Source organism: Stegodyphus dumicola, chromosome 1 (genome assembly GCF_044657685.1).
Source record: "Stegodyphus dumicola isolate Sdum_Otavi_A_Nest chromosome 1, ASM4465768v1".
Taxonomy (NCBI): domain Eukaryota; kingdom Metazoa; phylum Arthropoda; class Arachnida; order Araneae; family Eresidae; genus Stegodyphus; species Stegodyphus dumicola.
In genome coordinates this window covers 50,119,096-50,142,345 of record NC_140768.1, presented here as the reverse complement: position 1 = coordinate 50,142,345, position 23,250 = coordinate 50,119,096, and the positions used below count along the sequence as shown (strand labels likewise).

At 34.5% G+C, this 23,250-nt stretch overlaps 1 protein-coding gene across 2 annotated transcripts; it reads left to right on the top strand.

Moving 5' to 3' along the window:
- Positions 1–7,361: 7,361 nt before the first annotated feature.
- Positions 7,362–22,801, top strand: LOC118195254 (uncharacterized). 2 transcript variants are annotated; one of them, XM_085814304.1, is made up of 3 exons: positions 7,362–7,710; positions 8,770–8,899; positions 11,256–22,801. In XM_085814304.1, exon 3 carries the CDS (start codon positions 15,584–15,586, stop codon positions 17,000–17,002), a length of 1,419 nt encoding a protein of 472 aa, XP_085670430.1. In that variant the 5' UTR covers positions 7,362–7,710; positions 8,770–8,899; positions 11,256–15,583; the 3' UTR covers positions 17,003–22,801. The 2 variants fall into 2 exon arrangements, with proteins under 2 accessions (XP_085670430.1, XP_085670432.1); XM_085814306.1 differs by having other exon boundaries at positions 7,497–7,710; positions 11,256–11,584.
- Positions 22,802–23,250: the final 449 nt, after the last annotated feature.

Genomic DNA, 23,250 nt, shown 5'->3' with positions numbered 1-23,250 from the left:
GAATTTAAATCCATACCCAGTGAAGCATCCGATATTGTTAGCAACTATTTAACTTCCTGCCGTGAAGAAAATAATTTTAAAGAAACCGTTATTGGTCTTAGTGCCGATAACACGAATTCTAACTTGGAGGAGCTGATAGACTTGGAGAAAATAATTATTTTTTGGTTAAACTGAAACGAATTAACCTTGGTTTAATAGTGTGCAACGCGTATTATTCGTAGCCCTATAACAGTGGTTCTTAAGCGGGGGTGCCCGCACCCCTGCGGGTGCGGGAATGTATTTTTGGGGGTGCGGGAGAAACCCCTTAAATATCATTTATTAAATTTCTTATAATAAAATATTTGAAATCTGCAATAGTGTCCCCAGTATTGAAGCTCACAAAAATTGGTAGCACCTAGCTCACTTATCGGCAAAAGACACAGGAAAGAGCCGGTGCCGATGGGCGTATACACTACGCTACGAAAAGGCATGAAACGCTACAAACCAAGGTTCTTTAATATTAAACAAACAAACGAACGCGAACAGGCAGCTAGGTGACGGAGAAAAGAAAAAACTTTGTGGGAATACAAGCGGAGAACGTTATCCCAGCTTGCGCATGCGCTGAGTTCAATATGTGCTACTCCAATGGAATCTACGGATTCACAGATTTGTATCTTCATCTATTGCGCCTGTGTTAGGTTGAGTCAAGTTGAGTCAACTATTGTGTCTGCGACATGCGTATTGTGTATTCTGACTTGTCCAGAAACTTCTTGAGACTAATACATTCTTAATTGCCCGTTCAAGCCGAATAGGATTCAGTGATATTACAAACGTAAGAACATTATATATATAATATTACATTATTTCTAAATAATTAAATATATTATAGTGAACCCCACTATGTCAGAAAAACCGCAATGGAACGATAAGTATGCCGGTTATGGATTTACCTGCACAATCGAAAAAGATTGCACGCAACGACCGCAATGCATCTTGTGTTCCAAAATATTTTTCAAACAACAATCTCAAACCCTCAAAGTTATTAGAGCATTTCAACAATCTGCATGGTGGCGAAAAAGCGCATAGCATGAACAGCTTGAAGTCAAAGAAGGCTCGGTTTGATACCAGTGGAACTATCCTAAAATTGTGCGGAGCAGCAATTCAAAAACCTTTATTAGAAGCGTCATATCAAGTGGCATATTTATGTGCAAAAAAAAAAAAAAAGAAACCTCACACGATCGCTAAAGAGTTGATTAAACCTTCTGCTTTAATCATTGCTAAAACAGTTTTAGATTCGGAAGCGCATAAAAAAATCCAACAGATTCCATTATCAAATGATATTATATGATAGCGAATACAAGATCTCAGTGAAGATATTTTAATGCAAGTAACTCAAGACATAAAAATCAGTCTACTAAAAATAAGCATGCAACTGGTTGAGTCAACTGATGTTGATAATTGTAGCCAACTTTTGGTATTTGTCAAGTATGTGAAGGAAAAAGAGGTGATAGAAGAATTTCTCTTTTGTGAGCCCCTGGAGGTGAATAAGAGAGGAATTGATGTTTTCAATCGCATTAAAGATATTTTTACTAAATATCAATTACCAATGAATGTGATTGGCTCAATATGCACTGATGGAGCCCAGCAATGTTAGGCAAAAATTCAGGATTTTTTTTCACACATGAAAAGAGAATTACGGGAAGTTATAATAACGCATTGCATGTTGCATCGTCATGCACTTGGGTCGAAAGCATTGCCAGAAAGTTTAAAACAACATCTACCTACAGCAGTAAATGTAGTAAAATACATCCGAGATCGAGAGCTTAATCATCGCATTTTTCGTGCATTTTGCGAAGAAATCAGTGCTGATCATACCGTGCTCCTATATCACGCCGAAATACGATGGTTATCTAAGGGTCGTATGCTTAACAGAGTGTTTGAATTGCGTGAGGAAATTATTCAATTACTGATTAGTCAAAACTGTTATTTAGTAAAAAATTTTGAGAGTAATGATGCAATGCTGAGGCTAGCCTACTTAGCATACATATTTAGCCATTTAAATGAATTGAATCTATCAATGCAAGGATTTGGTATAAATATAATAATATCTAGTGAAAATTTATCTTCATTTATCACAAAATTAGAAATTTGGATACGTCGAGTAGAAAAGGGGAATTTTGCAAACTTTCCCTTGCTTGATTCTGTTATTGCGAAAAATGAAAAGAATACAATTATACCCGACATTGTAATACATTTGAGACGACTGAGCGAATCATTCAATGGATATTTTCTACCGGAAATATTACCAAAACTCAGAGATAGATACTAGGTCCATTTCTATTTGACTTAAATTTGATGGATGATAATGATCTGAAAAAACATCAACTTATTGAAATGCGAGCAAGTGGACATGTTCAAATGGAATTCGAACAATTAGAATTGCAACAATTCTGGTGTTCACAGTTACAACGTTATCCAGAGTTGGCGAACGGAGCACTGTAGTTACTCTTACCCTTTGCTACCACCTACTTGTGCGAAATGGGATTTTCATCGCTTTTGCATATAAAAACTAAAGAGAGAAATCGCTTAAATGCAAGTGATGACTTACGCGTAATATCTTTCAAAAAAGGAACCTCGCTTCGCCAGTATAATAATGAACAAACAACAACAGACTAGTCATTAATAAAAATAATATTGTTTTGTATTTATATAAAATGTACAATGTTTTTCAATAAACAATAAGTTTCGCAAAAAATTTATTTTTCTAGACTAAAAAAATTAAAACACATTTTTCAATGGGGTGCGAAGATATATTTTCAGACTCAATGGGGTGTGACTCGCTAGAAAGGTTAAGAAACACTGCCCTATAAGAACATTAGCTGATGTTTTGCTAGTTGATATCGAATTGATTATTTATTTCTAAGACATACTTTAAATCTTATATTGTTAGAGTAAAAACAATGAACAATTTCTGCCATCTTCGTAGAAACCGATTTTTCAGTGATACTAGGGCATTCGCAAACAAGATTGTTAACATTATTTCTCGCCGTTAAAAGGGTACTCCAAATGTTTTTACCACTGAAGGTTTATTTGGAAACTCAAGAAAAGTGTCCCAGACTTATTTCAAACTTCTTTGAAAATCTAGTGGCAGAAGCATTTTTTTATTGAATATTTAAATTCCTTGTGCACCACACAGTAATACACAAGGTTTACAGAAGTAAGTAGGATAAACAAATACAACAAAACAACACAAAATAAAATAAACTTACAAATTCACTGATGACACGTAAGAGATAAATATACAGAAGAAAGAGAATGGCATTTTATCTTGACCAAGTATATGAACAGGGGGCGAAAATATAATGCTTACAAAGTTTAAATTAGAAATGAGTTCTTTTCGTTCTTTCGTAAGCTTTAAACAATAGAAATACAAATGTTCGACATTTTGCACTCCCCCGAAGCTGCGGGAACACAAGTCTATATTAGGTAACACAAATCTCTTCAGACTTGAAATTACCATGTCCAGTGAGAAATTTAGTAATTTCAAAATTGCGGAAAAAATGTTTATTATTCAGTCTATGAGGAATGGAAGGAAAAAATAATTTAGTAAAACAGGCAGTAGTAGAATTTCTGCATAATTTATTCCAGAGTATTTTTTCATCCCTACTTTGTTCCTTGAAGAATGACTTAGACAGTGTCATTGGAGTAGTAATTTGAAGATTTGTAGCTTGTTTTGCCAGCCAATCAGCCCTTTCATTTCCCAGATTGCCAGGGTCGCTACGTACATGAGAAAAGATTACATCAGCACCTTTATTATTAAAATCTTTAAGAGTGGCATGAGAAGTAACAATTAATTTATTACATGAGATGATATTCATAAGAGAATATAAGGATGAAAGAGAATCAGTGCAAATAAGAAATATAGCACTTATTAACACTGAGGCTTCAATATTTCATAAAACTATCACAATAGTTGAAAATCAAACTGCGTTTGTATTTGATATTGTTTCAGCGGATGCTCTAAAACATTCGGTATTGAGAAAGATAGAGGATAACTTTATTCAAATAAATGTTAAAAAAATGTCTAGAAAAACTTGAAGAGAATGGAGACGTGCCACAAGATGATGTTATTGAATTTCGAGAAACTGTTTTTTCGCTTCATCAGACTGCTTTTACTTACTTGGGAAAATGGACAATAAAAGTTTTCAGGATATGGAAACGGCAATATCCATTCACGGAAATTTTAACGAATGGATCATATTAAATGAAATCCTTTCTTGAAGTTCAACTGAAACAGTCTTTTTGTTAATTAATAAAATGATACTAAATCATAAATTATTGAAAATTGTTGCACATGAGGAATATGTTTACCTTAAACAATACATCACGGAAGAAAAAATATGGGAATGGTAAAAAAATTAGATGTACCCACTTTGCAAGTGGGTAGAAATAACTGCATATTTTAATGAGAACCAAATTCTTTGCTCAAATGTTTTAAAATGGCCAGAGTTTTTCTTTTGTTTTCCTGACACTAATGCTGCAAATGAGCGAATATTTAGCATTATGAACAGTTTTTGGATTAGTGATAAGACAGAGTTTATAGATGAAGGGTATGTTAACCGCCGAAATAAAATCTGATGAAAATTGCACGGACTTTGAGAAGATTCAAAAAGAAAAAGGTGTTCTAAAAAATACTCCTGCTTCAGAGAAATATAAGGGTACTTCATCAAAAAAAAGTTCAAATTCATCAAGTTTTACAAATTAATTACCTTGTTTAACAATGACTACTGAGTTTTAATTTATTCTCTAATTATTAAAAAATATTATACATCACTACTAAAAATAAAACAAATGTTATTTATTTTGATTAAGGGGACTCATACACCTTAAAACCCATAAGATCTTCGAATATGTGACTGTTGCAAGAATTGGAATAACTTATTTATTTTAAAAGATATTACTTCCAACTTTTTACAGCTGAATACATAATATAGCTGCTTTCTGAAATAGTAATCAGAAAGTTTGTGTTGCCACAAATGTTTTTATAATTTAATCCGCTTTGTGACAAAATGTTTCGTCAAGTTTCCACCTTGCGCACACAGTTTAAAACATTTTGTCGCATAATTTAATTCTATATTTAATATATAACTAGATTATTTAATATATAACTAGATTATTTAATATATAACTATTTAATATATAACTATTTAATATATAACATTTGGAAACTACTGTGAACCTAAAATTCTAAGAATTTCATGTTAAATTTTCATTTTATTTGGAGTTGAGTTTATAGAATGTATTTTATTAAAAAATTCTGTAATGTTTTCGTGCATAAAATTTTTCAATATTAAAACATTCATCAAATTTTTGGTTCAGTTAAAAAATAGGGCCCATATAAAGAATTCCATGAAATTTCAAGTACGTACCATGAACCAGTTTTAAATTATCATGCGCGCAAGGTGGAAACATGACGAAATATTTTGTCACAAAGCGGATTAAATTATAAAAATATTTGTGGCAACACAAACTATCTGGTTACTAGTTTCTAAAGCAGCTATATTATGTAGTCAGCTGTAAAAAGTTGGAAGTAATTGCTTTTAAAATAAATAAAATATTCCAAATCTTGCAACAGTCACATATTCGAAGATCATAAGGGGTTTAAAGTGTATGAGTCCCCTTAAATAAAACAAATGTTATTTATTTTGATTTACACACATATATTTTGACCTATATACCACCTCCACAACAATAATAATAACAATAAAACAATTTATTTGTAAAAAAACTATTTAAAAGATTATGTATATAGCTTCCCGAAGTTCGAACTTCGAAATCTGGTCACCTTAATCAACGCCACCTAGACTAGGTGGCGTTGCCTTAATTCTAACAAGATTGTCACTTTCATCAATGAGCAGGATTTCTCCGAGGATGCAAACCTCAGTATAAAAATAAATCAATATGATATCCAAAACAAACACATTCCAAATAGGAAGATGTAGCAAAGGTCAAGTCTCATAACTGAAGAATACGCGAAGAAAGGGTATAAAATTTTCGCGATAGATGCTTCCAAGTCTAGCACTGGAGTTGGAATAGCAGCAGTAGTAAGTGGGCCGCTGTGACTGTTAACCAGCGCATTGACAGCAGGAATTCTGTTTTTCTTTTTTTTCCCGAGGCTTAAGCCCCACTACAATCTAAACGCGAGTGAAAAAGCCGTCTTTCTCATGGAGAGGATGGTAGTAGCGAAAGCTTTTGACTGTGTTCATAGAAATTCGAATTATTTCATCCTAAAGCTTTTATGAGATGATGAAAGCTTTTCGCTGTCTTACTATCTTCTAGGTTCCGGGGCACAGAAAAACAGGCAATGTTGTGGGAAAGGAGAACGTTCAAGTGGTTGATGATCTTCCATTGGAAGATGCTTGTAGTTTCTTCACTACGCACATCAAGGAAGAGCAAATTAACAGCTGGTTGCTGTCTCATACAGGACACAAATTTAGCTACTGTGATGAATATAAAATGGAGCAAAGATTTAAACATCAGTAGAACGATGAAAGAGCGGTAAGAAAAGGAGGCTGCAGCTGATGGATACAAATCAGTTTCGGTACAAATATAGGAGTTCGGACTCACCATACTATGATAAATGTTATGTGATTGACAGCACTGAACAGCACACGTAATTTAATTATTCATTATACAAATTGGATGGGGATAAATGTACTATGCTAGAGAAGATGGTACTCGGAAAAGTCGATCTATTAGCTGATCTCTTAATTCACTGTAAAACAATCCCTAGAGGTATCGATCGCATTCTGGGCAACTTTGTTACCAGCTGCTTTCTGAAGTATACCTGAAAAAATTTAATTAAGTGATAGGGGTAATTATTAGAGTGAGGTTCCTTCTGGAGTGGAAGAATTGATATTTAATTTTGTAAGTACCATTGTGCATCCATTGGACCTAGAACGTTGATAAAACCAACGCGGTAAAGTTAGTGTTGAAAAACTGAGTTCGAATAGAGGCACTTGATCAAGCGCCTGGCTATTTACAGATGCAATTTATTTAAATTTAGTTAATGCAGAAAAGCCTCATTTATCTTTTCAGTGTGATATCAAATGACGTTTAGTTTTAAAAAGAAGCAAGTCTTCTTTTAAATGTTTTGCTTGTAGGCAAAATATGTATTGTTATAACCGGTAGTTGTATTTAACAACGTTTTAGTACTGATGTAGCGTCCTCTGTCTTTTTTATTCATCTTATCTTTAATTTCACACACACACAGATCGTATTTTATTCTTGAGTGTCAAGATTCTGTACGTTTTAATTTTTGTAAAATGGTAACAAGGAAAACTGTTCGAAAGATAAACAATTACTTGAATTTCGTTTTAAAAAAAGGCTACTTATCATTTGTTTCAATCCTGTTTTCTCATTGATAAAACTGTTTAAAGAAGTTTGTTCTATATAGTATATTAATAATAATTTAGATTTTATTCAACGAACTTTACTGAAATAGAAATGAAGTGAAGGGAACAAACTCCATTGTTTCAATTTGTTGTCTGCTAGCTGCATGTGTTTTACTTTTTATATTCCTTAAATTACCGGATGTACTGATCATTCAGAAATTTTATTATTACGGTCAATTGAGCCAATTTAAAGTAACTCATGACGACTTTGCGAATACAGCTTTCGCATTTCAGGACTTGCAACTGGTTCTTTGTTTAAAGCAAAGAACCTTTGCGTGTAAGTAATAAATAAGTTTTCTTGTAAACAAATAATAATGTAAGTTATAATATGTATGTTTGTATGTTTCTGAGTAATGCTTTTAATTAAATTTATAATTATTCTGTAGATTAAATATTTGTATGACTGTAAAAGTTACACATTATGGACTTTATTATGTTCTGCTGATAAGTTAAATTTTTCTGTTGAAATTTTGCAATTTTTAGAATATTGTTAAGCAGTCAATATTTTATTCATATTTCGTTTTTGTTTTAAGTAATGTTGAATGCACAGTGTATTAATTTTTTAAACTAGAAGAATTCTATAATTTATGAATTGTATGAAAAAAGCTTCTAAAATTGTTTTAACGTATTCGTTTTCTGTAATATTTTCATTTCAAAATTATGTCAAAAAATGAATTTATATATGTTGTTCCAAGAAAATTAATATTTGATGTTTATTTTTTTCCCTTTCTTTCTTAAATTAATGATTTATTTATTTGTGATTATATTTCCATATTTATAGTTACTTCGTTATTGACTTAACTATTTATCTACAACTCTTAATTAACTAAGTAGTTTTTCCTGTTATTTAACAAAAGTGCTGCATGACATAAAATAGTGCTGACTGGCCACATATCGTATATCATGTAATTATGCAGAATAAATAGATCGCTTATAGTATTTTCCCCCCTAAAGGCTGATAACACAAACAAATTAGCAATTTGTAGTATATAAAATTTAAAATTTAAAAAAAAAAAATCCTTTATTCCAACAACATTCCTTCCAAGAAAGAATTTTTCTTTAAGAATGAGAAAAAGAATTCATTGCTTTATATTTGTAGAAAAGTCTGTTTCTTCTAATCTGTGGATTTCAAGTTAAAAAGACATTGTAAATTTCGAACTGCATATGAAGTGGTGAGCATTCTTCTACATTAATATAGTACTTGATAAAACTGGTAAATGAATTAAAAAACTGAGGATTTTTTTGAAAACTTTTCTAATATTAAGTGCTGTGAAATTTGTGATTTAGTTCTATTTTTAGATGAATAAAAATTTCTTTTGAAAAACATTCATTTCAGATATTCCATGCAGATTATTTGTAAATTACTTCCAAATTCTAGAGACTGAAGCTATAAGCAGCCTGGAGACTGTTTTTCATGCCAGTCATTGAGAAGTAAAATAAATGTTTTCATGGTTCAAGTTCTTTATGTAAGTACAAAAAAAAATTAAGATTTTCATTTTGTATGCATTTAATGTTTTATCTAAATTTCATATGCTACAGTTGACTCATATTAATGTAATCCTCAATATAATTACCCATTTATTTGATCAGAATGATGGAGTGATTTCTATTACCTCAGTGCATATGCTTCTATTAATCCATTCAGAATCAGCATCACGTATACACAACGCAACAATTCCATCCTTACCAGCCCAGCGTCGTGTATATGTGAAGAGCTCCGATCAATCTCTACAGCCCAGTGTCGCATACATGTAACTTGAAAACGGAACGATTCATTTGAATTTTTAAATGCCAGTAGATGGTGCTAAATGGTAACGGTTTTCACATTGGTTAAGTCATGTGGGTTTTGACTTTCATGTATGAGCATCAGTTTCTGTTCTGTGCGTCTGGTTTTGATAGATTTATGGGTGTAAACAAACTGAGAATCACAGCTTTTTAAGTTAAAGGGACACCCATATGCTTGTTTATTTCATTAGGATTCCCCCCCCCATCTTCATTTTTAATTTTTGTTATTAGAATGTGGGTAAATGCATATAGCTCAGTGTTTTCTTTTTTTTTTTTTTTTTTTTTTTTTTTCTTCTTACCCTCTTGTTAGGAGAATGTGAGAAAATGTACCTAGCTGACTATAGTGGGTCTAATGTCGCCGAACTTCCATGATGGAAAAATTTGGACAACTTTTGGCTCACAAAAGACTTACAATTGAAAATACTTGAAAATTTAGAATGGATTAAAATTGTTTTCTTGTCTCCAAATGAATGTTAAACCTGAATCTGTGGACCACTGCGGTATCTGAAGCTTGATGTTTCATTGCAGAAAGTAGCTCATTTTAACTCATTTTAAACATTTTAGGAAAGTATGACAATCAGGTAGATTATAAAAAATCACTTCTTGATGACCCCTAGTGCTAAAAAAGCTTTGGCAGCTCTTTATAGAATCTGACACATGAAAATGTTTGGTACTGTTCTGTTCCCTTCACTTCATTTCTATTTCAGTAAAGTTCGTTGAATAAAATCTAAATTATTATTAATATACTATATAGAACAAACTTCTTTAAACAATTTTGTTGGATACATACATATCATAAATGTATGTATGTATCCATGGATGAATGTGTTCATGTATGCATGTATATATGTACATAAATATGTATCTGTGTGTGTAAACACATACATATACATGTGCATATATACATTCACTTCTGAATCCGGTCCTGATAGCAGAAGAGTATCAAATGTTTTTGGTGTGCTGGTCGAGAAAATGCTGTTTGTTGAAGAGGAAGTTGACGAAAATGAGGTTGGTTTGGTTTATTTGATTATGTGGAAGCACATGAGGACTATTTGCCTAAGGGAAATGATCCTATGTTCCGAGGAAAACTGGCTTATATCTATGTTATGCATGGGAAAAACCACAAAAAGCTAATGCATCCAGCTTGTTCTTTGAAATTTGAACCCAGGTTGAGCTACCAGTGTTTGCGAATTTTAGAGTTTGGTTGCCTCTAAGCAATGAAATCTAGAATTTGCATATTGATAAGAGGCTAGAAATATATGGTATTTCACTATTTTCAGAATGCAATATGTTTTCTCAAACATGCAATAATCATGTTGTTATATGCAAAGATCTGCATGATAAAGATATTATGCAGAAAGTAAAATGAAAAATGATTCGATTCATTGAAATTTCCTCTCTTTTATGATGATGAAAATGTTGAAAAAATGCAACACATGGAAAGAAAAGTCTCTGCTTGCTGCGAAGCATGTTATTAATAAATTGTTATTCAAATCAGATGTTGAACCAAAACTGATAAAGCCTTAATTTTTTGTGCAAAAGTGTAGATAAAAGTTTCCTACGATCTGCATTATGACAGTATGAAATTACATATAACTTGGTATTTAGAATTTTCATCATTTTCATTTGTATTTAGAATCAATATTTTTTGTGTAATTAATCAGTTTTTACACTATTTTGTGAGATGACCTGTATTTTCTATCAAACTGGATATAGTGAACCAAACTTTAGGTGACTTGAAGTTCATTATAGTAGGGCTGGACTGTATCTACCAAGTATGAGGTTTTTGTTTGAAACAGAAATGTACTCTTAAGTTTTGAACTAAAGATAAAATAAATATTATGCATACTTTGTACTCAACTGATCACTAAAATTCTATTTTTAATTTTCTTAATAATTAATTTGCTTTAACTTACTTAATTAGTAATTTTCTATCTATACTGTATCATAAATTTGTAAGTCTGTGGATAAAAACTTTAATAGCAAGAAATTGTAATATGATAAAAATTGTAACTAGTTTTACTTCTCTCTATACAGATTTCCTTCAGAAAAAATTCAATGAATAAAAATAGTACCACATATGCAGAAACTTTATATCAAATTAAACAACGCTATGAAGATACATCTTTGGTAATATTTCATGAAAGAGATAACAGAGCCAGGCCAATTGGCTATTTTAGCTCTCGTGAAGGTAACAAAAGTTTTTCATTTAGCTGCCAAGGGAATACAGCATCCGTAGTGCAGCGGATTGGTAAAGATGTAACAAAAGCAGATGAAAAGCCAGTTGAAAGTCAGATATGCACTCTAATGTAACTAAATTTCAATTATTTATGCTGTATATTTTATAAATAAAATATTTTTCCATACTTTTTTCCCTTTTGGATATTGACAGTATGAAGAAACATAAACTTTATATTTTTTTTAGGATTATTCATTAATGTAAAACACAGTGTTAATTTTAATTTAGAAATCATTAGTACAAAATTATTTCCAAACCCTGCTATATAGCTGGAATATTATATTTAATCAGTTGTAAGCTGATCCCAGGAAATGAAAAATAAATTAAAATTATACCGTGCATATTCTAAGCTAAAACACATTTCTTGAACTTATAAAATTCTGATGAAGAAGTTGTTTTTATCATTTCCATTTGGGTTACAAATGTCATCAGAATGTACTCAGTCGTGCAGTTGGTCAACTGATAAGTCATCCAATCAGTGAAGTGTCAGTGCGCAGTAGAGGAGGCGACAAGCTCTACTGTTGATAATGTTCCAGAGTATCACCAATTTCGCCTATTAAGAGATAAAAAATCGAAAGTGCATTTCTTAATGGATAGTGGTGTAGACGTTAGCATTTTACCCGCATCAACACAAGAGAAACAATCTGTGAATTTCCAAGTTGTATGCAGCGAATGGTACCGAAATTGAAACTTATGGTATAAAAATGTTATCACTTGATTTGGTACTTAGGCGTGAATTCTAATTTCCATTTAGAGTGGCCAAAATTAATAAAGGTATTTTAGGAGCTGATTTTCTTAACAAATATAAATTAATAATTGATTTGCATGGCAAGAAACTGATTGATGGTGTAACTCAACTAAAGGTAAGTGAAGTTGTTTCCATCAGTGAAAATAGTGATATCGTTACAGTAAACCATTCAACAAGATTCTGTAGTCTTCTAAACCAATACCCAGACTTATGCAAACCAAATTCGTTCTTATCAGGTTTACAACATAATGTTCAACATCATAGTCAACCAGTGCATTCTAAAGCAAGACAGTTGGATCATCAAAAGCTTGCAGTAGTTAAGCAAGAGTTCCAATTCATGTTGGATAATAACATAATAGACCCTTAAGTTCTCAATGGGCAAGTCCTCTTCATGTGGTGCTTAAAGAAGATGGCACTCTTTGTCCATGTGGAGATTATAGGCAGCTAAACGATAGAACAGTTCCTGATAGATTATCCTGTTCCTAGGATAGAGGACTTTCATCATGTTTCAAAAGTTACAAATATTAATTCAAAAACAGATTTATTTAAAGTCTACTATCAAGTGCCCATTGCTGAAGAAAATAGATATAAAACTGCTATTATTACTCCTTTTGGGTTATACGAATTTAAATGAATTTTGGTTTGAGAAATGCACCCAGCAGTTCAAAGATTTATAAATACAGTCCTTTCTGGTCTAAATTTCGCTTTTCCCTACTTAGATGACATTCTGATAGCATCTGCTAGTGAGGAATAACACATCCATTTGAAGCTAGTGTTTGAAAGATTAAATGACTATGGACTCAGCATTAACATTTCCATATCTATCTTCAGCGCAAAAGATATAGAATTCTTGGGTTATTTATTCCGTTACCTGACAAAGTCCGTTACCTGACCGTTACCTGACAAAGTCCAAATTATTGTTAATTATAAACTTCCAACAACCGTTCACGAACTCAGAACATTCTTAGGCCTTATTAACTTTTATCGGCAATATTTAAAAAATACATCAAAAAGCCAATCTCTCCTACATGACTACCTTAAAGGAGCTCAGAAAAAAAAAAAAAAAAAAAAAAACGGAAAATGCAGCGGACTGATGAAGCTAAGGAACAATTTCAGCGGTGCAAAGATGATTTAGTTAATACAACATTTTTATCATTTCCGAATCATGAACTACCTCTGTCAATACAGATGCTTCAGACTCTGCGATTGGTGCAGTATTTCAACAATTTGAAGATAAGAGCTGGAAACCTATTGCATATTATTCCGAAAAATTAAATGAAGCGCAAAAGCATTAGAGTACTTATGATAGAGAGTTTCTAGGAATTCACCTCTCCATCAAACACTTCAAATATTTACTGGAAGGAAGAATATTTAAAATATTCACAGACCATAAACATATTTAAACAAAAGCCAGAAAAAGCATCATCTTATCAACTTAGACATTTACAATACATCTCACAATTTTCAACTGATATACAGCACATAGAAGATGAAGATAACATCGTTGCAGATATTTTATCCAGAACTAAAGAAATTTCTTTGATTGACTATGATAAAATTGCCAAATGAACAAACTATGGATAAAGAATTGCAAAATTTGAAGACATCAGCAATTTCTCTGAACTTCAAGCGGTATCCACTACCTTCTGGGAAATCTTTGTGGTGTGAAACTTCAACAAATAATAACAGACTATATATTCCTGGCAATTATCACAAGAAAATATTTCATCAAATGCTTAATGCAGCCCATCCTGGCATTAAGTCATTTGTAAAGCTCTTATCATCTAAATTTATTTGGCCAACCATCCATAAAGATGTGCGGCTTTGCACTCGATCTTGCATGGCTAGCATGTGAGACGATTACTTCTATCATCCGACGCTACAACTTACCCGGAAGCAAGGTAAAGCAATTCACCAGGCGATGTAAGACCCACCTGGATAGAATGCGTATCAGGGTAGTTAAGGAGTCCACTCAGACGGAGCTAGAAAAACCCACTGAAGATGTCGTTAACGCAATACAGGATGCATGCGAGGAAACTCTTCCAGCGAGATCAACTAAAAGACTACAAACACTGAGCTGGTGGACCAGTGAACTGAGAGTTCAACAGAAGAAATGCCGGGCCCTCCGACGTCGACTCAAACGAGAACGGCACCGAGACGTCTGTTCTCACAACATTTCAAAGAGAAAGGGCACTTTATAAAAGGATGATTCTTCAGGCAAAACTAAACGTGTGGAGAGCCTTCTGTACAGACAGTACAGCCCCATGCGGTATCCACCACAAGCTGGCCACTGGAAAAAGGTTCATGCCAACCAACTTCTATCTTTTACCAGCAACAGGAAATTACAACGACAGTCCCACAGTGTACACTTTAAATGACATCCTGGATGCTGTCTTACTGCAAGATAATGAGGATGAGGACACAACAGAACATCACTCCTTGCGAAACACAGCTCTTTATACCCACCACCCAAACGATCAGCAATTCACCTCTCATGAGATTCAGCAAGTGCTGCGTCAGCTACGCCGCCAAAAAGCACCGGGTCCGGACGGTGTCAACAATAAGATCATTAAGGTTGTGATTCGCACCAATATTGAATTCTTCAGAACCCTCTTCAATAGCCTGTATGACACAGGCACATTTCCAAGATGCTTTAAAGTAGGCCAAGCGGTTTTCTTTTTAAAAAAGAACAGAGATCCCACCAACCCGGACTCGTACAGGCCAGTTTGCCTGTTGTCCGCGTTGGGAAAGGTGTATGAAAAGCTCTTAATGAACAGGCTGCGGCATCACCTCCATTATACGGACTACCTAAGCCCCAACCAGTTTGGGTTCAGAACAGGAAAATCAGCAGTCCATGCACTAGCAGAGGTGAAGAATGTAATACTTGCAAACAAGGGAAGCAGCCACCACACAGCATTCATCAGTCTAGACCTGAAAAGTGCCTTCGACACGTTGTGGTGGTCCGCCGTCCTAAATGCATTAGCGGATGCCAGATGACCCTCCAACCTCTACAGCACTATCCGACACTACTTATCAGACAGGAGCACGATCATAGTGCATAATGGTGGTATTCTACAAAGGAGGCAAACCGTGGATGCCCTTACTTGTGGAACATTTCTTTTAATCGCATAATAGCAGAGCAGTGGCCATCACATACTAAAGTAATAGCCTACGCAGATGACGCGACCTTTATTGTAGAAGGACATTTCAGAAGGGAGCTTGAAGCTAACTGCATCGAAACCTGCTCCATCTTCAACACCAGATGCAGCACTTATAAATTACTCATAGCAGAGAGAAATCGCAGATAGTTCTGCACCCAAAAAAGGTGGTTCACTCTTGCGTCAACAGCGCATCACACTAAATAACCAGCGGATAAAGATGGTGCCTCAGCTTAAATATTTGGGACTCATCTTCGATAACAAACTCAGCTGGATCCCTCATATAATGGATTTAAAGAAACGCACACAGGCTATCGCTAAGTACTTGCGCCATATGCAAGGTTACAGATGGGGCCTTAACCCCCATATACATAAGATCCTGTATCAGACTGTAACAGAAAAAATGGTAACATATGGTGCGGCCGTGTGGGCGCAGCCGATGCAGGGCCGAAAGGTCCGGCACCTGCTCAGCATTCAACAACAGTTTGCTCTTAATATAACGAGGGCATTTTGCACAACGGCCACAAATGCGCTGAACGTTCTAGCACCTGATGGTTCCTTTACACATCAGCAAGGAACGGGAAGCAGTTCACAGCTCAATGTGCCGGCATCTTTTGAGGATACGATGTACTGGTCGAGTGACTATGAAGTACTTGCGGTGATCCTAGACAAGCACCCGGCCGAACAATGCATAGGGATAAACGTCAGCATCAAAGAACAGTCTCTCGAGACCCATAGGCACAATACCTATGCGTACACCGACGGCTCAAAGATGGACGGACAGCCAGAAGATATACAAATGTTCAATACCCTCATCTTCACTGTTGGTTCCAAAATGGACCACAATGTGGGATGCGCGTTTGTTATGTTTCAAGGCAAGGAACAAGTCACGCAATGGAAGGGCCACCTTCACGGGAACAACAGCGTCTTTCAAAGGAAGGCAGTTGCTATTCAGAAAGCAGTACAACATATTGCCAGCAACAACATCAAAAAAGCTGTTATAGTATCCGATAGTATGTCAGCCCTGCGAGCCTTGCAAAATCCGGCACACTCCTCCTCAATAGTCCAGGAAATTCAAAGCCTCTTACGACAGTTTAAACATCTGGAAGCTCGCCTGACATGGATGAAAGCCCATGCAGGCAATATGGGAAATGAGGCAGCAGACCTCCTTGCGAAAGACGCTGCCCTAAATAAGGAAGCCGAGGAGCTAGCATTACCGTGGCCACACTCTACCTTAAAAAGAATGCTCCATCTGCAAGCACTCTCAAAGTGGCAGGCTGAGTGGGACATTGCTGAGACCGGCAGACGTACTCATTATTATCTTTTGTATGTTAATCCAGCCAGGCTCCACTCAAACCCGCACCTGGTCCGTTATGTTACAGGCCATGGACCCTTCCCGGAGTACTTTGCCAGGCATGGCACGACTGACACAGACCAGTGCAGCTGCGGTCACCTGGGTACTCCGGAGCATTACGTCACTACCTGCTCTCTGACCAATGGGATGCACATACGTATTCTCACTACAAACACACAGGCATTCTGTAAGCTCATGGTCAAGCAGAAGCACCTCTGCCGGCAGCTCATCAAAATTATGGAGAACCTAGCCAGTCTCGGCACGGACCTCTGTGCAGCAGAATAAATGGCCCTGGAGTGACCATTACAGCAGGAAGTATCCTCTTTTAATAGCAACAACTGGAATACTAATCGTTAGCACTTTACAGACTATCACTACATCTTTGTCTTTATCGTAACTTGTTATTTACACAAATGCAAAAATTTTACTGCCAAGGTATACCATAATTGTTTGTAATCATTCATTCATTTTCAATAAGGTACTCACGTATTTGAATTAGTGTTGTCTTAAGGGTTCCCTAGATCATGGTGGACGTGGTGCTATACTAATTAACCGTATGGTAGAGGCATAGTGCCCACGTCCCCCGTTCCTTATCCTTATCCTTGTCGACAAAATATACGATTACATGGAGAAATTTTCCAAGATAGCATAACTCCTACACCACCTGATAGTTTTGTCAAGCAGCTAAAAAAAATATGGAAAAAATTGGACCAAGAACAGTATTTGATAAATATGTCCAAAAAATATTTGTCCCTAAAAACATGAAAACTTCACCGCATGTGTTTATTCACAAAGATAGAATTAAAAAGCAATTAGAACCTCCTTACGATGGTCCTTTTCAAGTGGTTGACAGAAAAGAAAAATATTTTACAGTAAAAATCTAACACAAAGATGTTACAGTCTCTATTGGTAGATTAAAGCCTGCATATTTCTAGCAAATATCAGACGTTACTACAAAGCAATCAACGTCAATAAGACAACCTATCAAACCTCCAACAGATTTACCTTCTAAAATTAAAAAGCTTCCTGCAAAACAGTCGCTTATAGGATGGACAATATAACCCCCTGCACATGATTTCGGAATTAGCATTTACATATATCTATAATAGTTTCTGTAAATAGTGTGTTTTGGTGGTAATAATATGCTCTACCATAACTTAGTTACTGGGAAGGAAATATTGTTGTGGCTTATACAGAAATTTTAAATAATGGTTAATATCGTTTTATTTGCTTCTTTGATATTTTTGCAGTGGCAACAAAAAGATTATTCAGTGTTGTTGTTCTAAAAAATTGCTTATGGTTGCTAAGAACTTTAATAAAGATTATTTTTAAATCAAAAAATGTGCATTAAAGTTATTTAAAGAAATGGAGTTTTAATTATAAAGATTAATTTGGAGTCAGGAACCAATAAAATCACTGAATATTGGTAGCTTGGTCAGGTGTTTGAATCCTGATGAACAAGCTAGGCATTTTCATGATTTTCCCCATTTGTAAGTGTATACGATCCAATTTCCCTTAGATAGTCCTCTACGAAAGCATTCCTTCCCTTAGTCAGATGGTCCTCAGGTGCTTTGCCATAATCAAATCAAACCTGACCAAACAGCCATTGCTAATAAAAACATGCTTTTGAGTAGATGTTAAAAGAATAGCTAATAATGGAACTTGTAATCAAATTCAAAATTATCTTAAAAATATATCTGCAGCTGTCAAAAAAATTCTGCATGGAAACTTGGTGTAATGAAGCAGTCTTAAATAGACAAAATTCATCAGAAATTTGATGAAAAATGCTCAAAAGTGATATTTAGCATCATAACAGGTGATGAATCTTGGCTGTATCAATGTGATCCAGAAACTAATGTTTGCCATACAGAATTTTCCTGATCAAGATCCTCACGCCAAAGTCAGCTTCTCTGTAAAGGGACACATTGGAGCTGTGATGCAAGATGATCAATAAACAATAGCAGTAACTGTTTAATGATATATCACAGAATGCTAGCTTAGTATATTAAATCCACAGCCCGAATTACTAAAAATTGTACTGTGCCACGACTAGAACACCAATAAGAACAATTTCTAATTGATTCAGGGGTTCAAGATCTTGACTGCCCTCCTTATATTTCAGATTTGGCTCCATGTAACTTTGTATTTTCCAGAGTTAAGGAAAATATTGATGAACGGAGATTTAATCCATCTGAAAATGTTGTTAGCCTATAAAGAGTTTGTGGACAGTATCCTAAAAGAATGGTGAGCAATTTAACAGGTCGTTTGAAAGGATGGAAAGCTGTATTCAGCATTAAAAAAAATATTTTGTGAGAATGTAATAAAAATTACTTTGATATTTATCCATTTTAATACAAATTCTGCTTAATTTAATGCAATACTTTCTATGTGACCCTCATATACAGCATAGAATCCTTATTCATTGATGCAATGCATTCAAAGACTTAATAGTAGTAATACTTCATTAAGCAAGCTGTTTGTGCATTTTGTATAATTATTGTTTAAGTTTAATTACTAAAATAATTACGAACATTAAATAAAACAATAGTGAAATATTCTATACATTACATTCTCTAGCACAGCAATCAAATCTGCCGTTTTTCATCACATCTCTTGGTAGATTACCGAATATCATGGTTTTTAATTTTTATCCTTTACTAAGGAAAGTGTTTCTCTGCAACAAGTGAAACTGAATTAATGAAATTTGAATTTCAAAAGTTCCATTACTACACCCTAGTAATTTTTAGCAATCATACTATTTCTTATAAAATTTTCTGTGATCTGAATTGTCTTGACATCTAAAAAACTTTTTAAAGAGAATCAACTAGTGTTTAACAAATTCAAAAATATTTGTATTCAGTTTTGTTTTACATCTGCACTTATCAGCCAAAACATTATAACCATCCCCACATTTTTCAGTGAACTCATCTGAATGATGTGGAGGGCATTTGATTAAGTGGAAGTGGTATTTAACTACTACTTGGAGAAGGTAAGGAATCATTCTTGCACTTACTTTTGCAAGTGACAGAAAAGGCTGCTGATCTAAGCAAATTTGATAGAGGGCAAATTGTAATAGCCCGAAGACTCAGAAGCACAACTAGCAGGTTGTTCACGCCATTGTCAGTATTTATGCAAAGTGGATAAGTGACGGTGAAACCAGCAGTAGATGCCAAGATGTTGGGCGTCCACGCATTATCAAAGAAAAAGGATGTCGAAACTTTTCCTCTTAGTACAGAAAAATCGGCACCAGTAGCTCAGCTGACAATCTAATACAGTGCTTGTCCAAGTTTTTTTCCCCCTCCAATTGCAAGCACTTGCCTATAATGGCATTAACCACTCCTAAGGCCAGAAATGGTGGCCATTTTATTGTGGAGGCACGGAGACCACTGTTACCTCCTATGAAGGGACAAACAGTTTTACATACACGACTTTTCTGGGATTCAAAACCGGGCCCTCTGGTATCGCAGTCAGGCTTTTTTAACCACTATTCCACCTGTGCAGCTGTCCAAGTGCAAGTGTTTCGGAGCATACAGTTCAGTGGAAACTGTTGGGTGTGGCACTGCACAACAGACATCCCACTTGTGTGTCTCATTTGACCAAGCGTCATTATCAATTGCACATACAGTGGGCCTTGGAATATCGAAACTGGACCATTGATAAGTGGAAGTCAGTTGCCTGGTCAGATAAGTCAGGATTTTTCATTCATCACATCGATGGTTGTGCCAGGGTATGCCATCTTCCAGGCGAACAGTTGCTCTTTCTTCCCTGCACAGCAGGTCATACTCAGGCTGGTGGTGGTAGTATTAGACGTTGGGGTCATTTTCATGGATGGCTCTGGGACCCTTAGTTAGAACAAACCACGAAAGCTGTGGACTATCTGAACATAATTATGAATCAGTTGCACCCTTAAGGACCGTTCCCACTGGAGTTTATCTAAGGGAGACAACTGACATAGCCGACCCTTCTCCAAAACCAGTTTTTCCCCACAGTGCAGCGAGTTGAAAAATCTAAACTGCATGCATAACGGAGCTAGTCAACACATGAAACTGACATCGTTAGCTCAGATAAACCCCAGTGTCAATGGCCCTTTACATGGCATCTGTCTTCTCAACTGGAAATGTAATCTTCCAGCAGGACAACGCTCCATGTCACGAGGCTCGAACTGTGTTGGAGTAATTTGAGAAACATAAGGATAAATTTCAATTAATATCTTGGCCACCTAACTCGCCAGATTTTAACCCGATAGATCACATTTGGGATGTCATGGAATAGCACTCAGACAACACCTTGTCAGAAATATCTCGATTCTGCGTGATTGCTGCTTTCAAAATAAAATGAATGACAGTTGAGTGGTCCCTAACGATGCTAGCCCATACATTTTAGTTATACTGAGCATAATAAACATGTTTTCTCACCCTGTTCATGTCCTTTCTTTTTTGTGTTTTGTGTCATCATTACTACGACAGGAAAGAGTTTCCGACCACGCATTGCTATACGATTTTCCATCGTCTAGGTGTTCTCTCCTGAAAGTTTGTAACTGCTATGCTAACACCCAGTATATACGCACACACATCAAAGTGGTTTAATTAAATAGTCAAGATACATATTACTATGAAGAAACATGAGTTGCTTAAAAAAGTTAAGAAGTGCTTTATGACTTTCACATAGGTCGTAAAGTAGCCATCCTAGATAACACAGCTCAATATTGTACTGTATTTCATCCAGTTTCTGGTATCAAGTTCAGACAATCTGGAATTATAACTCATGAATATACAAGAATGAAGCTTACTTTAGAAATATTTGTTCAAATAAATTTAAAAAGTAATAAATAAAGTTTGCGAAAAATTAAATATTGTATCAGCTAGTGAGAGTGTCTGATCTCTTTGAATGACAACAGTCTTGGTCATGATCATTTAACTATAATTTTTACGAGCATGTGTCGCTATAATATAAAAATTTGGTGCATGTGTCTCCATTAATTGTTACAATGTGACTGCACCATGTGAAAAGATGAAAAGTTTTGCTATCATATCAAAGCAGAGTTGGAATAGGTAAGCTAAAACTGATATTCAAGAACTACACCCATGACCTCGATTATGGTCTCAAAAAGCGAGTTTAATAAAAATATCCTGAAACAGGAGCTTGAAGTGTCTTTTGACCCAAGAAAGATGGAATAGAAAAGTGCAAATATTCAGTGTATTTTAGGGTACTGATAAATTTGCAAGTTAACGATATATTCATAGTGGATGGTAGAACAATAAATATTGTTTATAAATGTTACAATAAAAAATTTATTTGAACAAATATTGGTTTGTTGAGTATACATCTCATTTTACTGCTAAACATTTTCTCAGTATGTTATTTTTGCTTGATTAATAAAATTTTAAAAAAATTAATATATTTTACTTTATTTTGCATCAAAAAAATATCTTAATGCTAAATTAGAAACATGTGTCTTAGGAAGAAGAATAAACCAATTCTTCAACCAAATCAAACAATTTAACCAAACCTTAAAAGGGCAATAAGGTGGGAACAACCCAGCCTACGGACTTTCAGGTTTCTCTTACATTACAAAACAAGATGACACACCATTCTGCCTATCAGGAACTTCTTGCAAAACACAACATTATGGTTCTTCCACATACTCCAGACTCCTCTGATGTGTGATTATGTAATAAATTCCTCTTCCCATTGTTGAAAGCACCACTAAGGTGAATATGGCACAGATGTTAGGATCTATCCAGGCAGTCATCAAAAATGAACCGCACAGTATTGCATGCTTCCTTTATATTGCTAGAAGCTTACAGAAGCATTGACAAATGTTTACTTGATGAACTAATTGATAAGTAATAATAAGTATGATGTTAATTATATTTTACTAGTTTTAAAACTTTCTAGTCAAAGTTTGTAAATATGTCTCATTATTTTTCATAAATCTCTCAGCATACTCTTTGAGAAATAATATTTCTAAATGCTCACATTATCTATGTTTACCAAACAAAATTAGTCCCATTATAACTGATTTATTCTCTTCAGTTCAATGATCTAATTTTAATACATGTTTTGTAAGAGCCAGCTTTTAATATTAATAGATTCCCATATTCAATTCAATTTAATAATCTGATTTTAATGCATGTTTTGCAAGAGCCAGCTTTTAATATTAAAATATTCCCATGTTCTTCAGCTTACACTCTTTTGAATTCTATTCTGTCACTAAAGCCTCTTTAATCATATCTGTCTAATATATCTAATAATCCCTATATAAATTTTAAAAATTACAAATTAAAAGAGCTCATTGTATTTCATTGTAGTGTTCAATACACATTATGGCTGTGAAAACCTTCAATATTTTAATGATAATGATCATTCTTAAATAATAATAATGCACTTAGCACTTTCCTAATCATTTCTATATTTTAAGTCATTTAAAACATTTGTTAAAAATTTTATGTGCAGTAATTACTTTACACTTTCAAAAAGATGCTGTTTACACATCATGTTTAACAAATTTTTTTCCTGTGTTGCTTTTCTAT

What these genes read in the sequence shown, in the direction of transcription:
- LOC118195254 (XM_085814304.1), top strand. Translation starts at nt 15,584, where the DNA reads ATGGTGCCTCAGCTTAAATATTTGGGACTCATCTTCGATAACAAACTC.